This window comes from Rhinopithecus roxellana, chromosome 15 (assembly GCF_007565055.1).
Source record: "Rhinopithecus roxellana isolate Shanxi Qingling chromosome 15, ASM756505v1, whole genome shotgun sequence".
Lineage (NCBI taxonomy): Eukaryota > Metazoa > Chordata > Mammalia > Primates > Cercopithecidae > Rhinopithecus > Rhinopithecus roxellana.
The window spans coordinates 67273973-67292860 of record NC_044563.1 but is presented as its reverse complement, the minus strand read 5'-3'; the positions used below and the strand labels follow the sequence as shown (position 1 = coordinate 67292860).

The window sequence follows — 18888 nt, the reverse complement described above, 5'->3', positions numbered from 1 at the left end:
ACCACTTCTACAAAAATGCCCTGGACTCCCTCCTAAACCTAATCTCTCCCTCTCTGAACTCTGAGAACTTATCTATGTATCTCAATTCCAGACTCAAGCATACAAACACAGTAACATGCAATATACCATAATACTCCACAAAGCCACTGTTCCAAACCATAGAAGCCACTTAGCCATTGCATTTAGAATGGAAAGCAAAGACCACTGTTGTTTCTAGGATGTCATACCACAGGACTCTGTGAGGGCAGAAACAGCTAACAGCTTAATGTGTGTCCACAATACCAATATAAAAATTGGAGGCAAAGGTAAGATCCTTTAATAAAAATCCAAAAATAACAGTATCTCAGTAGCTGAGGAGACTAGGTCTGAAGGGAATGTCCTCCCTCTCATTAACTCTGATAGTCCCTGAGGCCATGCTAACACCTCCAAATAGTCTGTGGAGCAGGGTACCTGGGCGGAGGACGGGGCCGAGGCAGTAGGCTCGCTGACCTGGATGTGCTGCACCTGGATGGCGTGCTGGGGGTAGGGCTGAGGATCATGGAGCTGGCCAACATCCACAGTGGACTGCTGTGACTGGTGAGGGGAAGTGGCCTGGAAGGAGAGAAAACAGGCCCAGAAACCAGATATATATTGATTGAGATTAAGGGAAATCCTTCCAGAGAAAAGGTTCAGTTAAAAACAATATCCTGGGCCGGGCGCGGTGGCTCAAGCCTGTAATCCCAGCACTTTGGGAGGCCGAGACGGGCGGATCACGAGGTCAGAAGATCGAGACCATCCTGGCTAACACGGTGAAACCCCGTCTCTACTAAAAAATACAAAAAACTAGCCGGGCGAGGTGGCGGGCGCTTGTAGTCCCAGCCTACTTGGGAGGCTGAGGCAGGAGAATGGCGTAAACCCGGGAGGCGGAGCTTGCAGTGAGCTGAGATCCGGCCACTGCACTCCAGCCCCGGCGACAGAGCGAGACTCCGTTTCAAAAAAAAAAACAAACAAACAACAACAACAACAACAAAAAAAACAATATCCTGGCCAGGTGCAGTGGCTTATGCCTATAATCCCAGCACTTTGGGAGGCCAAAGCAGGTGGATTGCTTGAGCCCAGGAGTTCGAGACCAGCCTGGGCAACATGGCAAAACCCTGTCTCTACAAAAAAATACAAAAATTAGTCAGGTGGCCAGGTGTAGTAGCTCACCCCTGTAATCCCAGCACTTTGGGAGGCTGAGGCCGGGGCATCGCTTGAGGTCAGGAGTTCAAGACAAACCTGACCAATATAGTGAAACCCTGTCTCCACTAAAAATACAAAAATTAGCTGGGTGTGGTGGTGAGCACCTATAATCCCAGCTACTCAGGAGGCTAAGGCAGGAGAATCACTTAAACCTGGGAGGCAGAGGTTGCAGTGAGCTGAAATCGTGCCACTAGACTCTAGCCTGGGCAACAGAGCAAGACTCCATCTCAAAAAAAAAAAAAAAAAAAAAAAAAATTAGCCAGGCATGGTGGCATGCCTGTAATCCCAGCTACTGATAAGGCTGAGGTGGGAGGAATATCTGAGCCTGGGAGGCGGAGGCTGCAGTGAGCCATGATTGTGCCACTGCACTCCAGCTTGGGTGACAGAGTGAGACCCTGTCTCAAAAAAGAAAGCAAAAACAATATCCCAATATATGCCAACAGAAATAGAAGAATGGAAGGGATTTCAGCTCCAATGCTGCACTCGCAGATAGCCCACACCTAGACCAAGCCAGAAAACAGGATAGAAAAAGATCGTTTAAAGAAATGTGCTTCTAACACATAAGCCACTAATGTTATTATATTCTGGAAGAGAAGGAGAGAGAGGAAAGATAGTTCCTGACAATAAGCTGAAAAAGAAGTTGTCAGGAATCAAAACTTTCAGGTTACATTTAATGATCTACACTTTATCAATTAAAAGAGATCAAAGAAGAGAATTTGCTTTTAGTTTGTCACCATTAACCTACTACAACCGTGGTTTTTAACTTTTTATGTATCATAAACATCTTTGAAAAAGTAGCTAAAGTGCAGGCCCTTTTTCTAGAACAGTGTACCTATACATCATAATTTACAGGCAACTTCAGGGACTCATATAGGTTTCTCTAAAGTCTGAAGTTAAAAACCCTCCATAAGAAAAACAAGACAAAAAATAGTCAATGACAGTGGCAACTTCCAATCTCCTGTTCCCATGTTAGTTTTAAATTTTCAGAGACCAAATGATTTCAAAGCAACAAGTTTGTTCATTTGTGCCTTGGGGACACTTTTCCTCAGTGTAATTAAATGAAACGATAGTTCTGGGAGAATCACTTTCATTTAGTTCCTTAGTCAATAAGAATGAGTTATTCATTATCTGGTAGAAGGAACACAGTTATACCTCTATACTACAAAGGCACTGACTGATATGCAGAGATTGAATCAACATTATTCCTTTTTTTTTTTTTGAGATGGAGTCTCACTCTGTCGCCCAGGCTGGAGTGCAATGGTGTGATCTTGGCTCACTGCAACCTCTGCCTCCCAGGTTCAAGCAATTCTCCTGCCCCAGCCTCCTGAGTAGCTGGGATTACAGGCATCCACCACCACACCCGGCTAATTTTCATATTTTTAGTAGAGACGGGGTTTTGCCATGTTGGCCAGGCTGGTCTTGAACTCCTGACCTCAAGTGATCTGCCCACCTTGGCCTCCCAAAGTGCTGGGATTACAGGTGTAAGCCACTGTGCCCAGCCATCAATATTATTCTTTACAACCTTTCTTTGATATAAGACATTTGATACGCAGGTCGTGATTCATCAAACTGGCTCATTACGAAGCAGCCAACCAGGATGGTAAAAGATAAGGATTCAGAGGAGGGTCAGAAATAGGTGCTGTGGCTACTGTCCTGCCATAGCACAGGAGGCTTGTATATGCTGGAGCCTAAAATTTTCTGACTACCATAGACAGAAATCTCTTACACTGCTAAGGCCAGAGGCCTCATCAGCCTGAAAGGGGAAGGGGCATTTGTAAAATGCCCAAGGCTCAGAACTTCCACGCAGAAGGACATTACATACATCTCAGCCCCAGATCAGAGAACGAGGTGCTAGTGGCAACAGGGCACTCATAAGGCTAAGGGAAACCGAGGCACGCAGTACCGGGGCCACTTGCACCACTTGAAGCTGTATGTGCTGAGGCTGCTGGAGGCCAGACGCCGACTGCGACACAGGGATGTACTGAATTCTCTGGTAATCCCCTTGTGGCGTTCGGTAGTCTGTCGTCAAAGTCTGGGACAGTTCTGTCATTGCTTGGGTGAGCAGGTCCGTCGTCACCACAGTCTCTCCAGTGGCGCTGTCCGTAGTTAAAACCGCCGGGGTGGCACTGATCACAGCTGTCGTCAGTGGTGTGTGTATGGTGTTGGAGAGCTGGGCGAACTCCGGATGCTTCTTTCGAATGTGCTGGACCATCTTGGTCTGAAAAAGCAAGGTAAAAAACAAGAATTAGTATTAGAATTTGTGATTTTCCATTTTTCTCACATGTAAATCCTTCAAAGATTCCTAAAGTCTTTTATCTTATGTCTTAAAAAAAGAAAAGTCAGAGCAACACTGACCCTATGCCTGTACTTCCTGGGGTAACATAATGCTATGAAAGCAGGAAAGAGGGTGGGAATGAAGTAAAGCCTCACCTGGTCTCACACCACCAGCAAGGTCTCAACATCCCCCCCAGCTAGTACCTGCAGCAATCAATCACAATCCCCCTAGCCAAAACCACCTCCTTTGTGAAGCCACCACTTAACCTTCTATGCGGTGCTTCCATAAGCCTGAACTCACCAACTACAAGCACAGAACATTCAAACGTGAGGCCCTCCGCAGGCCAAGGGAAAAGGAAAACAGCCAGCTGCTTGGGCTGCTGTATGGCACTAATTCTGGGGGAGGTCCACAGTATTCTCTTTCCGTTCTCTGCTGTGGTCCCTGTTTACAGTGACTAGGACAACATCTCTTTCAGTCCCCCGTCAACTCAGAAGGAGCTGTCCAGACCATGTGGATGAGAAGACATCTTCCCTTAAGAGATTCCTTACATGGCCGTTTTGACCTCAGCTTTAGTCAGAAACTGCCCCTACCTTGCTGCTGTACTGCTTGGAGCAGTGGGGACAACAGACGGGAGGGGTGGCAATGGTGCCCGTCAGCTGGGTGTGTGTGCTCAGCATGGGGTCTGGCTCTCCAGGACCAGCGGGCCGGAGCTTCCGAATGCTTGGTGGGAGCTCTGCTCCTGGGTGGTTCTTCAGAATGTGGGCTTTGCGCTTGCTGGCGCTTTTATAAACCTGCAAATGTAAGTGCCTTGCCATGAAAGCAGTATATGGTTCCACTTTCTTGCTTAAAGCAAACTAACAATTTCATTATAAGACATTGAGGAAAAGTATTGAAGTAGACCCAAATAAAATATATTAATACGTATATTAACAGATCTATTGAAGGACAACAAGCATATACCATAAATTAGAATAAAAAAGAACATAATGTAGATATGCCAGGTTTCTTTAATCCATAAATCTAAGATAATAACTGTGAAAATACCCTTTACCCTAAAGTGTAAAATTTGGATATGATACACAGACACAGGAAGGTAATTGTTTTCGAGGCCCGTCCACCTCAGAGGAGAGCTGCCTGTGAAAGCTCCCATACAATGTATGCAGCTGAAGACCAGGAGCCAGAGAATCTTCCAAATGGCAACGTCAATAGCAACTGCTATCTATAGTGGGAATCTATGTTAAAAAATGTTTCTCACTTTTAAGCTGATATAGCTACATTATATAAGGAAAGGATGGCCGGGCATGGTGGCTCATGCCTATAATCCCAGCACTTTGGGAGGCTGAGGTGGGTGGATCACCTGAGGGCGGATCTTCCTGGCCAACATGGTGAAACCTCATCTCTACTAAAAATACAAAAATTAGCTGAGCGTGGTGGCGGGCGCCTGTAATCCCAGCTACTCTGGAGGCTGAGGCAGGAGAATCGCTTGAACCCAGGAGGCAGAGGTTATAGTGAGCCGAGATCATGCCACTGCACTCCAGCCTGGGCGACAGAGCAAGACTCCATCTCAAAAAGAAAGAAAGGATATTATGGTGGAACAATAAATATATATTCTGTGTCTTTTCTGAAACTACACAAAAATAATGGAGTAGTACAAGTAGAGTACTCCACCACGAAGCTTTCCCAACCCCCCCTACCTTATAGAAACCCCCAATCTACCATATATGTCATAGGCCATATGATAAATGCTCTCATTTTAGAACCTAGGAATTTGAAATTAATTCATACACTAGGCACTCAGTAATAAGCCTCTTCCAGTGTAACAAAAATCACAGAGAGAAGGGACAGTAAGAAAAATGAAGTCAATTATTTCTTAAGAAAAAAAATTGGCTTAAAATTAGGCTGTATTTCTAGTCCTTTCTTGTCTGAATGGAGACTACGGAGAGACAGGGAACCATCTGGTCAGAGTAACAAACAAATCATAGCATAGATTTATAAATGCGGACGAGTCAGCTCTAAGCAGGGAACCCCAGTGGCACACCAGCATGAATATTTCCCTTTTACCTTATCGCAATACTGACAAAAGTAATCACGATTGGGTTTTATGATGGGTAGAGTTAACTCTGGCACCTCTTCTATCTTCATGTCTGGGTGTCTCTTTGACAGGTGATTTACCTAAAGTGAAAACAAAGAACAAATGAGAAAAAGAGATCCCATTAACCAAACGGAAGCTACACAAATGCCTCTGATAATGACCACCAGAAGCTGAAATTCTCTGAAGCAATGCCCCAAAACAATAAGGCATTTGGCCAGGACCAGCATCACCAGACCCCATCTGACACCAAAGCACTCACAGTCAGGGTTAACAGGAGTTAATAATTCACCAGACAACTGAAGGTGAACTCACTGTGGTGAATTCAGCCATCAACAGTCTTTGGCTGAAAGAACTACTATTGGAAAAAGGAAAATTACACTGATATGAATTTCTTTGGTGAGTTCTCCTCATGCAAACCTGTCTTTCATTATTTAATGCCCTAGCCTTACTAAGAACATGGAATGAGATACAGACCAAGGTTCTGAATTTTAATTTGCTCTATGACTTTCCAGCTCCTGGCAGAAATATATTCTGCACCTGTAACAAGGTCAAAACGAGTTGAGAGCAGAGCACTGGCTGTCCTGATACTTCAGCTAATCTGGATGCACATACCCTGCTTTGATGGACATACCCTGCTTTGATGGACAGCTTCCTTCTACTGCTGTTTGATATCTGGAAAAGAGAGGCATTAAAAGGAAACAGCTGTGGGCTGGGCGCAGTGGCTGACGCCTGTAATCCCAGCATTCTGGGAGGCTGAGGAGGGTGGATCACCTGAGGTCAGGAGTTTGAGACCAGCCTGGCCAACACGGTGAAACCCTGTTTCACCATGAAATATAAAAATCAGCCAGGCATGGTGGTGGGCACTTGTAATCCCAGCTACTCAGGAGGCTGAAGCAGGAGAATCACTTGAACCTGCGAGGGGGAGGTTGCAGTGAGCCGAGATCACGCCATTTCACTCCAGCCAGGGCAACAACAGTGAAACTCCATCTCAACAATAAATAAATAAGATAAAATAAAATAAAAGGGAACAGCTGGGGAGAAGGCAAACACCCCACAAGAAAATACATTCAGGGACACAAAAGAGGGAAATAAAATAAGGTGAGAGCAGAGATTGAGATGGGTAAAGAAAAACAAAACTAGTAATGAAAAGTGATTAAAAAAAAAAAAAGCCTCTTGCAAGAATTGACCCAAAAAGCAGCAAGAGGGCAAAGGGAGACTGGAAAAGACAGAACTCCAAACTGGGAATTGTTTGCCTCTGTTTCTTCCCCTGGACATTGACAAAACCATTGATCAATATGACTTAGGACAGAATACAACACAGAAGTCACCATCATCGACAGAAATGAGGTGTGCTGGGAAGACAGAGGAACCCGCGGCCACTTGGCACTGACCAGCATGCCGCGCCGGCGGAAGCCCATCATGCACAGGCGGCACTTGAATGTGAAGCTGTCGTAGTCTGTGGATGTGATGCGGGGCTTGAACGTCTTGGAGCGGCTGATGCGGTCGGCTTTCTTGGCTTCCCTTTCAGGATTATGCATCCTCTGCATGTGTTCCCGTAGTTTGTCTTTTCGCTATTTGGAGAGAATTTTTGAAAACAGGGTAGACATGTTGGTAGAACATTTTTAATGGAAGGGATAATTTTAAAAATCAATACAAATTAGCAGTAGCCACAAGCCTCCAAGAGACATTTGAGTTGCTGGAACACTAGGACATACAAAGATGTGTTAAAAGTGCCTGGGAGTTACTCTGTTCACTAGCAAATATGTGCATTCCAATGTTAAAATGACCACTAAATAGGAAAGATACATACTGACTTTTGAGAATAAAGACTGTGCATTTATGTAGAGGAATTAAAGAGAACATGGAATAAGCCTGGTATAAAAGAAGACAAATTGATAATAGGTAATAGCCATGCGTAGGCCGGGTGCAGTGGCTCACGCCTGTAATCCTAGCACTTTGGGAGGCCGATGCGGGCGGATTGCCTCATGTCAGGAGTTTGAGACCAGCCTGGCCAACATGGTGAAATCCTGTCTCTACAAAAAATACAAAATTAGCTGGGTGTGGTGGCGCACGTAATCCCAGATACTCAGGAGGCTGAGGCGGGAGAATGACTTGAACCCAGGAGGCGGAGGTTGCACTGAGCTGAGACTGCGCCACTGCACTCTAGCCTGGGCAATAGAGCAAGACTCTGTCAAAAAAAAAAAAAAAGCCATGTGTATACTCAATTCCCACACATTTCAGCAAACATTATATTTTTCTAAATCCCAAAAGAATTTAAGTAGGAATCTCGATCTTATGGATTTAGAACTTCTCACCTTACAGAATTAGAAGTTCAAGTAAACAAATCCATTGTTCATTATGATGGAGCATGGGACCCAGGGCTCAGCTCCTGGTTTCACTATTTAGTGACACATGCTGATGTGAGTCCATGGAGAGAATTAGGCAGAGCCCATCCTGAATAAAAACAAAGTGCCAGCTCCCTGATCCAGTGAGGCTTTCTGCTCTGGGACACATGAATGAATTGTTATTAGTCCTGTAAAGACTCTGAGCCTTTCTACAAACAAGTTCTTCCCACCTTTTGGTACAAGGACTTTTTTAAGGACTTCATTTTTCAGCACATTTACTCAACAAATATTCCTTGAGTGCCTACCAAGTATCGGGGAGTAGGCTAAGGGCCCAGCTCGAATGCCGGACCTCCCTCACCCACCTGCCTCTTCTGCTACAATGCATATGACCCAACTGCTCTTTCTTCCTATCCCACCCACCTTCATTTCTGGAAAGCCCAGGAGGGAAAGTTCAGAGCTTTGTAGGCTGCAGTAGGATTTGGATTAAGGACACTGCCCTAAATGACGGTATTTTTCTTTAGTGTAATACGATGACAAAGCACTGTTGCACCGCTGCTATTTTTTCTTTTCCTCTTCCTCCAACTCCTTTCGTATTCCCACTTTTTCCTAAGCATCAATGTTTACTAGTTCCCCCGTCTATTCCCTTTAAACAACCAATTTACCTTAACCCAATCATCACGTAAATTTCAAAGCCTAACACAAATACCACACCATGCTATGCACATCGTGACAGGCACACATTTGTTGGATGCCAAATCTCCATGAGGCCTTTCCATCCTAACATCCCCCAAACCAAATCCGCTATCTGCCCCCACTCCTTCTGCCTAAGTCGTGCTTTTTCATATCAGTGGTGTTCCCAAACATCTAGCCTCTCGAGCTGCAAATCTTCATTCCTCGTCGTCTACCCTTCCCCCTTTCATCCAAGTGCAAGGTCTTGTCAGCCTCCCATGACGCCTGTCTTGAACACGGCCCCTCTTCTCCACACCCACTGCCTCCACCTGAATTAGCCCAGCTCTGAAATGCTTAGGGCTTACTTCCTGGTAAGTCTGATGACTTAGCACAGCGCGCTAGCTTAACCTGCTTCCCTGGCTTCCTCTTGCCACACCCTCCATCACTCCCCTTCTCCCCATCTCCTGAACGTGGCATTGCTACTCCCTGCTGCTCCCTCTGCTTGAGATGCCGATATCCCTCCCTCACTCCTCACCTCTCCCTTTCCCTAGCTGGCAAACTCTTTCCTGCCCATGAGTGGATTCAAAAGTGTCACCGTATCCATGAGGTCTCCCCTATACCCCAAATCAGTGAATCCCTCTCACGGCATTTTTGAGATGGAGTCTCACTCTGTTGCCCAGGCTGGAGTACAATGGCGCGATCTCACCTCACCGCAGCCTCGTCTCCCAGGTTCAAGTTTTTCTCCTGCCTCAGCCTCCTGAGTAGCTGGGATAACAGTCACGTGCCACCGCGACCAGCTACTTTTATATTTTTAGTAGAGACGGGGTTTCTCCATGTTGGTCAGGCTGGTCTCAAACTCCTGACCTCAGGTGATCTGCCCGCCTCAGCCTCCCAAAGTGCTGGGATTATAGGAGTGAGCCACCGTGCCTGGCCACTTTATTCTTTTCTCTATTCTCGTGTGAACTCCCTAAAGTCAGAAGGTCCCACCTTGACTTCAATGCTGCCTTCATGGAGCTTACACTTAGCAGGACAGGCAAATGCAATACACAAATGCTATGACAGGGTCGCCAGCAAAAGCCCCTGTGGGAATTCATGGGAGAAGCAGCACTTAATCCAGGGATCAGGAAATGCCCCATATGAAGTGACATTAGCCAGGTAAAGAAATATGACAGTTTGAAAGTGCGTTTCAAGTCAGGAGGAGGAGTGAGAGCAAGTGCAAACAAAGGCCCAAGGAGAGAGAGTACGCCACACTTCGGTAAAGCTATGGAGTTCAGGTCACCCTGAGTGCACAGGGAGGCAGGAACCAGAGAGGCTGGCAGGAGCCAGATCTTGTAGCATCTTAGAAGGGACAAGAACTTCGGGATTTATCTGCGTGAAGAGCTATTAAAGAGTTTTTCAGAAAGGACATGACATCAGAGCTGTTCTCCAGAAAAATTACTCTGATTCTAGTCTGAAAATATGCCAGGAAGGTAGGTGGTAGTGGTTTTGTGCTGGGTCAACTTGGCTAAGGGGGACTACATTTGAAGGGAATCTCCTTCCCAGCATGGTTCTGAGTTGGGTTAGCCAAACAGAAACTCACACCAGCCTGGAAGGTGGAAAGGAAGCAGCTCCGTACTGCTCTAGACAGTGTCACACAGAGGTACCTCTGGGTCCCTACTTATCCTCTCTTTCCCACCCAGCCACAAGATGTCTTCCTGACTGCCAGCCCTGTGGGCCAGCTCCATATCCGCCACCAGATGCAGTGACACAGTCTTCCACAGACCGTACCAGCTCTCCTTCCTGGCCCCCACTGCAGGTGGAAGGGCCTGGTTCCTAGATTCCCAGGTAAGTTCCCATTTGACCACCCAGACCAGTGTTTCTGTGGGCATACTGCTGACTTCCGACCTCCCAGCTGCTCCCTTCGACCCTCACTTCTCCATCTTCTCCTATAATTCAGTTCTCAGTCCTATAAGAAAATCTTCTGTGACACTCACAGTGGCTTTGCTTCCCTGATTGAACTGTGTTGAATATACTGGGTCAAAGTAAAAGAGAAAATGAAAGCAAGCAAAGAAATTTTAAAGAAATATTCCAAGGTGTTAAAATATGGTATCTGGCACACAATGAAAAATCAAAAAACATTGGCTGGATGGGATGGATGCATGGCCAAACAGTATCACAAAACAGGAATCCTTTTAGATATGATTTTTTTTGAAAAAAACAGAAAAATCCCAGACCTATTTATACTTTTCACATTGGAGTTCTCTACACAATTCTAAATTGTGCTACTACATATTAAAAGGCATTAGATTATATTTTATAACACACTTACCATAAAACAAGCTTTGAAAAATCTATTTCTCTTTAATTTCTTTGCATCTGTTACAAATATACCCTTAGCTTTCCTCTCCTGAATCCATTTCTGATTCTTTTCCAGTTTCTATGAGAGTGTGGCCTACAATCATATTCAGTAGAATATCTTCCGATGACGGTTTTGCAGAATCACCTGATTTCCCAATGAAGCATCTTTCATTGTTTTTACATTTATTTATTTAACTTTTATTTCTGGGTCCCCTGCAGGGTTTTGCTTGGCTGCTTCTAAGTTCCAGGTGGGTTACCGACACTTATAACGTTCTACTTTAATCTTTGAGGTCATTAACATTCTCCAAAGCAGTCTAAGCCTTCTCAGCACTCTTCAGATTTCCCACCTGTATTAGATGAGAGTCCTGCTGCCTGCAAGGCTCAATTACTGGCTCTTAATCAGTGCTCAACAAAAACCTCTTGATCTGAATGTAAAGTAAAGGTATTGGTCTGTTAGGAAATCTCAATAGCAATTTGGTTATACTTGTCATTATACATTTGGATTCTTTTAGGAGATGCATTTTTATTCTACTTGTTTGGGGATTTGAATTAGCTATTTTGAGACAGTAAGTTTTCCCCCTTCATTTTATAACTAAGTCAAACACAAGGCCCAAAGTGCATCTCAGGTCCGGTTCATCAGAAGTGGGTGAAAAACTGATGAACGGAACAGGCATTTACCCTCAGCTTGCTATAATTCCAGTGGCCACGAGAACCACCTTGGGCTGTGTCTTGGTGTCATACCTTAAATTGCTTCCCACAGGTGGAACACAGGAAGTCTTTGCGGTCCGAATGCCGGAGCATGTGGAGTCGCAGTTTATCGGGGCGACAGAAGGCCTTGTCACACTCTGTGCACTGGTAGATCTTTTCTGAGTGGAAGCTGCGCACGTGTTTTTTCACCTGGCAGTAAAAACCATGGGAAAACTCAGGGGACACACGCACCAAAGGAAATGACCAAAGGCAGCTTGTCAACGCTAGAGGGAGCCAAGTGCATTACCATGGGTTTTCATCAACCCCCGCCGAGGAATCCAATCAGATGTGATAATTGGCCTCAATAACACATACTGTCCCTGTCACAAAGAAACAAAACAAGTAGCCAGAAAGCCTTAGAAATCCTAACCTCCCCGACGACTTGAAACGTGAGAGAGAGAGAGAGGGAGGGTGCTTGCTTGGAGCCCATTTTTTAAAGATAAAAAGCAAAAGTTCCTTGGGTTTAAATGAATCTTGCTAAAAAGGATCTATAGGAAGACAAAAACCAGTTCTTCCTTACTTTTCTCCGGCTTTAATCTGCATAAAAGCAATTTAGCCCCTTTCGATGCTTTTACATCTTCTTATAAAATCAAGTTCTGAAGAATTAAAGACATGAATGAGTGGATACAGAAGACATTACCGGTTTATGAGAGCAATATGACGCTGGCGTCATTTCTCAACTGGGACTTACTTCCCTTACTTTTAGACAAATAAAGGAACAGGGCTTCTGAACTCTCTTAGCCACACATATCCAATGAAGAAGAGCTGACGAAGGAAGCTAAGTAGTGAGTCCTATCAAACTATTCCTATAAGACAGTTTGCTTCATTATTTTTGGAGTTTCTTTTGCCATTAAATTATGCCTTAAAGCAACCTTTCTACTAGTTTGTGTGAAGTGAGAAGATCTCCAAGACTCTCAACACTAGCAGAACTAAAAGTAAATCCTAGTCTTCTTTTCCTTTGGTAATTGAAAAGGTGTATTTTGCCGGGCGCGGTGGCTCAAGCCTGTAATCCCAGCACTTTGGGAGGCCGAGACGGGCGGATCACGAGGTCAGGAGATGGAGACCATCCTGGCTAACACGGTGAAACCCCGTCTCTACTAAAAAATACAAAAAAATTAGCCGGGTGAGGTGGCGGGCGCCTGTAGTCCCAGCTACTCGGGAGGCTGAGGCAGGAGAATGGCGTTAACCCGGGAGGCAGAGCTTGCAGTGAGCTGAGATCTGGCCACAGCACTCCAGCCTGGGTGGCAGAGCGAGACTCCGTCTCAAAAAAAAAAAAAAAAAAAAAAGAAAAGGTGTATTTTTACAAAATGTTTCATTATTCACTGACAGGCATAGGAAAATCCTATCATGTAAAGTCCAAATGAAATCATGAGTATTCTGAAATTTATCTTCACCCATTTTGCTCCAACAAAGAATACACTACAGGGGAGGAGACGGTGGGTTCTTGATACAAAAGTACATTATATACCAACTTTCTCTTTGTTTCCTTCCGAAACGTATGGCCTTGGTTAAAGCAAGCAGGAAACCACAGTAGTAATAGGGAGATGTTCCCAGCCCCTCAGAAATGGGAGTATGTCTTCTACAGGCTCTATATATTTTATAAGCAATAGATATTGACATGGATTATGAAAGATTTTTTAAAAATTATAACAGATCTGGGTGTTTATTACTTGTATTATAACTTAAACACTTTAATGTCAATGTCTGATCTGGACAATTAAGGGTCATAATAATCTTTTGTTTATAAAAGTAGTTTGATTGAAGAAATATTGTTCTCAATTGTAAAGTTGTTTCAAAGAAGCGATGAAAATGCAGGTGCTAGGCAGTCTCGGTTTTCCAAAAATCGAAGTTTCTTTTACCAAAAGAAGGAAGCAGACAGGAATCTCTGTAGTAGACACTCACCTGGATAAAATCTGGGAACCGTTTCTTACAAGTTGGGCAGGTGAAGTAGCCATCATTGATATGAATGGCCACATGATCTTTCAACAAATCAAGGCGGTCAAAGGATTCTGGGCAAAAAATGCAAGAGTAAGTCTTCTGGTCTGAGTGGAGCTTCATGTGGCTCTCCAAGGATGCGCTGCTGATGAAGCCCTTGTTACAGAGGTCACAGGTCAGTGGGCAGTTCCCCTCCCGCCCATGGAAGCGCAAGTGCTGGTCCAGTTTGTCCTTTTCCCGGAAGGCCTTCCCACACTGCAAGCATTTAAAAGGCCGGAAGGACTTCCGAATAAACAGATGCTGAAGAGCTGCATTCTGAAAGACATACACAAATGTGATCATTTAGTGAGGAAATTAAGAGTGCAACTGGATCACACTTTTACAGAGAAAGAGAGGATGATCTCTGCAATCACCGACTTCCCATAGAAGTTCAACTCTAGGACACACACAGTTGAAAGATTTTTCTGGTGAAGACACTGAAAATGAAGCCATCCTCAAAGAAGTTCATCTTGAAAAGACGAAACTTTTTTGTGTTTTGTTTTACATCTATGTATGTGGGTTTTCTTTCGAAAGGGTTTAAGTAACACAAAAAAAGTGTTCCCAATGGAAGACTTGTATAATAAAACAAATCCCACAGTAGAACAGGATAAAAATGGAAGACTTGGAGGAAAAGACTTAGGGTAAGTCACACATGCAGGAATCAGGCTGGAGCAAGTCAGCCAAATGTTACTTGTTGAAATCCATGAGAAAAAGAATTTGAAGCTTGATTAAAACGTTTAGGAGAAAAAAAAAGACAATAAAAAGAACTGAAGGTTAGTCCTTGCCAGTGGCAGGGTGGAGAAGGAAATGGATACCAGGTTTCTTTTGGGGGTGATGAAAGTGTTCTGGAATTAGAGAGTGGTGAAGACTGCACAACTTCAGAATGTTCTAAAAACCACTTTAAACGGTAAATTTTATGCCATGAGAATTATAGATCTCAATTCAAGAAAAAGAACTGAAAAGGATTCAGATTTATGTGAATGAGACATGAGCACACATCATAAATGGAATATAAGCATTTCATCACTTTCTACTTAGAAAACAGAAGATAAGGTCCCAGCATAGCTAGTTAGTTCTACTGGTTAGAATGCCATGCTAACAAAGTGAAGCTCATCACACTGTTCCCTGCCTAGACCAGGCAATTCTGCTGTTTGTTTTCAGGCACAGATTGCACTTGTAATGCTGATTAGCCATCTTGTAAATTCATGCAGTTGTTATAGGGAACCCAAGTGGGAGAGCATGGGTACTCGGCGCAAACCCATCACCACTACTGGAAAAACTACTCATGCTCTGCTGAGAGCAGATCGACAAAATCATCTCTCACACGGAGAATGCAGAATCAATCAATCTTTCAGTTATGCTTATAATGAAGATTCATTCATAAGTTCCTCAAAACACTGAGGGAAAGCTCTAGATTGCTACAAGGCAGGGTTGGGGGGAATCTTTCAAGTATGTCTGTGAATGGCTGTGCCTATGTAGCTATAAACGAAGAGTAATTGAAGGATTAATGGAGATCTTAGTGCGACTTGTGTAATGAAGAAAGTGCAGTGAACAATGCTTACACTCTTCAAATTACTTGTAAGCATCAACTTTTAAACTAAATTTAATGTGAAATCATCATGGGAGGAAAACAAAATATTTTTGATTCAGTGAAATTTCTAGACATAATTACTATGTAACAGGAAATTTCCTTCTCAGGGCTTCCCTAACGGGGCTAGGAGAAAGATTTTTAAGCTGCTACCTACTCACTTATGTTGAGTAGATAAACAACAATTCTGTTGTCTTCTTCAGCTCATGGGGCTGCCTCAGGGGATGTGTCATACTTTATTCTCCTTTATATCCAGATCCCTTAATAAGCTGCTTAGCTTACAGGAAGTCTTCAAAAGTAGTTTGAGAATCAGTGAAATATATTTCATACGAAACTAAAAAAAATGATTTCAAGGATTTTTCTATAGCATCTGCAGAGATTTTTAAGAATAGGTCTTTCTTGGCTGGGCACGGTGGCCCACGCCTGTAATCCCAGCATTTCGGGAGGCTGAGGTGGACAGATCACCTGAGGTCAGGAGTTTGAGACCAGCCTGGTCAACATGGTAAAACCCTGTCTCTACCAAAAATTCAAAAATTAGCCAGGCATGGTAGCAGTCACCTGTAACCCCAGGGCTGTAATCCCAGCTGCTTGGGAGGCTGAGGCAGGAGAATCACTTGAACCTGGGAGTTGGAGGTTACAGTGGACTCTGTCTCAAAAAAAAAAAAAAAAAAAAGCATAGTTTTGTTCTCAAATCAGCCACAGGGCTTGCCTTCACGTCTGTGCACAGTTCAGCAGCCACCTCATCTTTTTACTCTGTCTGGATCCTAATTTTACATAAAAGCTTTACTATTTTGTCTACTTTCAAAACTTTATGGAAATACTGCAGATGAACCAATACTATTCTGAGGTTCAAAGGTACAAGATTTAGAGCACTTTTGCCATGTAGGCATCTTTTCCTTTATCTATGTTCACTGAAGTGTCCAAGGACAGACACAATGCACATTGATTGTGGTCCCGCTGAGGATGCCATTTCTCCTCAGGTGCCAAATCCAGAACTCAGTTTTGTTTTGGTCAATTATGCTAATCGGTCTTCTGTCATTTCTGATTAGCGCGAGTACCTTCAGACACTTGATTTAAACTGAGCCACCACCTGGCTCCACTTTCTTGGCTCTATTGACAAACCTTATCATCTTTTCAATTTCCATCCTGAACATTGTCTGTACTCAAGAAGTAGATTATATTTCTCTGATCTAATGATACCAATAGGATCGTTACAAGGTCGTAAAAATGCTGAAACTGTTCCCACCCCTTGACCCACTTGCAGGCCATTTCTGTTCTAAGGTGTCTTCTGTAGCTCAGAGCCACAACCCGTACACATTTCTAGAAGAAATCATGAAAAATGTTGGAAAGAGCACATAGATCCACTCTAGTTCTTCTGCTTCCTGAGTTCATCAGGCAATCCACTACACTATAAATATATATCAGCTACTCTAGGGATACCAAAATCGTATTGTTGCTAAATTCTGTGATTTGGGATTCAGCTCACATTGCAATGAATTCTGAGACAACGGATTATTTGTAGACAAAGATCATAAAATGTTTCTAAAGTTTAGGGGGTTTTTTGGTTTGTTTTTTAGAGATGGAGTCTTGCTCCATCACCCAGTCTGGAGTGCTGTGGCATGATCATAGCTAACTGCAGCCTCGACCTCCTGGATTCAAGCAGTCCTCCCACCTCAGCCTCCAGGGTAGTTGAGACTTATAAGTATATGACACCATGCCTGACTAAAATGTTTCTAAAGTTTAACATTAATAGCTAAAAGAACCTAAATTATTCATCAATTTTCATACTCTTTTAATCCTGACACAAAAAGGAAATCAAACAATCATATTTGTTGATTTGGGGTTTTGTTGATTTTGATTTGGGGGCTTTTTTTTTTTGAGACAGAGTCTCACTCCATCACCCAGGCTGGAGTGCAGTGACACGATCACAGCTCCCTGCAGCCTCAACTTCCCAGGCTCAGAGGATTCTCTCATCTCAGCCTCCCGAGTAGCTGAGACTACAGGTGCGTGCCACCGTGTCCAGCTATTTTTTTGTATTTTTTTTTTAGTAGAGACAGGGTTTCACCACGTTGCCCAGGTTGGTCTGGAACTCCTGGGCTCAAGCAATCCACCTGCCTCAGCTTCCCAAAGTGCTGAGATTATAGGCGTGAGCTACCGTGCCTGGCAGTTTTGGGGTCTTTTAAACAACCTTCCTTTGGACAACTGTCTGCCCACTTTCAAAGCCTTTGGTTGGCCAGCCCTGCCCAACTCCGCTCACTCTGCACTATCCTTCCAGTGCACCCTTGCTAGGGCCAGGCTCATGTCTGCACTGTCCGAACCACAGCAAGAACCTCCTGTGTCTGGGCCTCTGATCCTAAGGCTATCATTCTCTGAAGCAGTCTACCTTCCTCCTCTCTCTCTTTCAAGGGCTAGTCTAAGTCTCACCTCATCCAGGAATTATCCCGACTCCTCTATTTTACTTCGACCTTTCACTCTTCCAAGTTATACTTTCACATTTAACACCTAACCGTAAACTCCCCTACATTAGTATTGATTTCCTACTTAGACTGCAAGCTCAAGTGAAAATTCTATTGTGTACCCAGCACAGTGCCAAATAGACAGTTAGAACTCAACACCATTGCAGAAGTTATTCCAATGGTTTTAGCGCTGGAAGGGACCTTGGAGATCACTTAGTCCTACCCTTCATTTTGTATATGAGGAACCTGCAGCCCACAATTTATTCATTGATCTATTTACAATTAAATTATCATTATTTCATTAATTTGCATTTACTGTAGCAACCAAATTGTGGTTTCCACCAGGATTTAGTAAGTACAGGTTGCAAAGAACAGCAGGTCAGGCAAACACTTAAGTAACATTCTGTTATGTGAAACACAGGAAACAAACCTACCTGCAGCTCCAACTGAGCAGGCAGCATTAGAGGAGAGAAAAATAGTTACATTACCAATTGGATTGGAAGACTTCCCTTCAGTTGGTCATTACCAATCTGGATAGAAAAGATGAAAAAATACATAGCCCTACTTTTTAGAATGTGTGAGAGAAAAGAAAAAACAAAATAGCTCAACTAAGACTGACCTCCAAAAACCAAATGCATATGGCTTTTGCTTTGCCACAAGGAACCCTGTACCAAAACCAGTAACCCTGCTCATTCAAAAATGCAAGTACAATTACGGCTGGACTGTGTTTGTGCATCCACAACTTCACTGCATGTGTGGGCTTCGGGTTTTTTCCTTCCAAAAAAAAAAAAAAATAGAAATCTAGCAAGCATTTCTCTGGACTTAGTAAAAAAAAATCAGAATGGCAGAGCAGAAAATGTAGTAACTGAGCAAGAGAAAGAAGTGCAGATTAGGAACTAAAGGAGAATGACGGACGAGACGACATTAATTCATAGCTTTTTTTCCTTGCTGTCCTATATTTCTGTATGTTGATATACTCTTGTGAAATAATATACAGTGAGCTGAGAGTTTTATATGTTTTGATTACAGGGCCCTCATAAAGGCTGTTTAGCCTCAGAGTTCTTAGAGCCCTTCAAAGCTATCATATGACTACAAATGTTTAAATGTGTTTTTACATGAAGGCATGGACTAGACTATTGTTCAAGGTCCCTTCTAGCCTATAGGCAAATAAGAAGACCAAAAGA

The 18888-nt window shown here is 43.6% G+C and overlaps 1 protein-coding gene across 4 annotated transcripts in view; it reads right to left on the bottom strand.

Moving 5' to 3' along the window:
- Window positions 1-18888, bottom strand: part of PRDM10 (PR/SET domain 10) — a 103366-nt gene that overhangs the window by 12015 nt on the left and 72463 nt on the right. For 3 of the 4 annotated variants that reach the window (XR_004053541.1, XM_010356411.2, XM_030917527.1), the window contains exons 12-18: window positions 13589-13936; window positions 11681-11836; window positions 6980-7159; window positions 5558-5668; window positions 4087-4287; window positions 3125-3439; window positions 451-591 (exon numbers count right to left, since the gene is read on the bottom strand). Coding sequence is in view for 3 of the 4 variants with exons in the window: in XM_010356411.2 (XP_010354713.1) it covers window positions 451-591; window positions 3125-3439; window positions 4087-4287; window positions 5558-5668; window positions 6980-7159; window positions 11681-11836; window positions 13589-13936 (1452 nt within the window). In the remaining variant the exon portion in view is untranslated. The remainder of the gene's footprint in view (window positions 1-450; window positions 592-3124; window positions 3440-4086; window positions 4288-5557; window positions 5669-6979; window positions 7160-11680; window positions 11837-13588; window positions 13937-18888) is intronic. The other variant, XM_030917528.1, reaches the window with a different exon arrangement.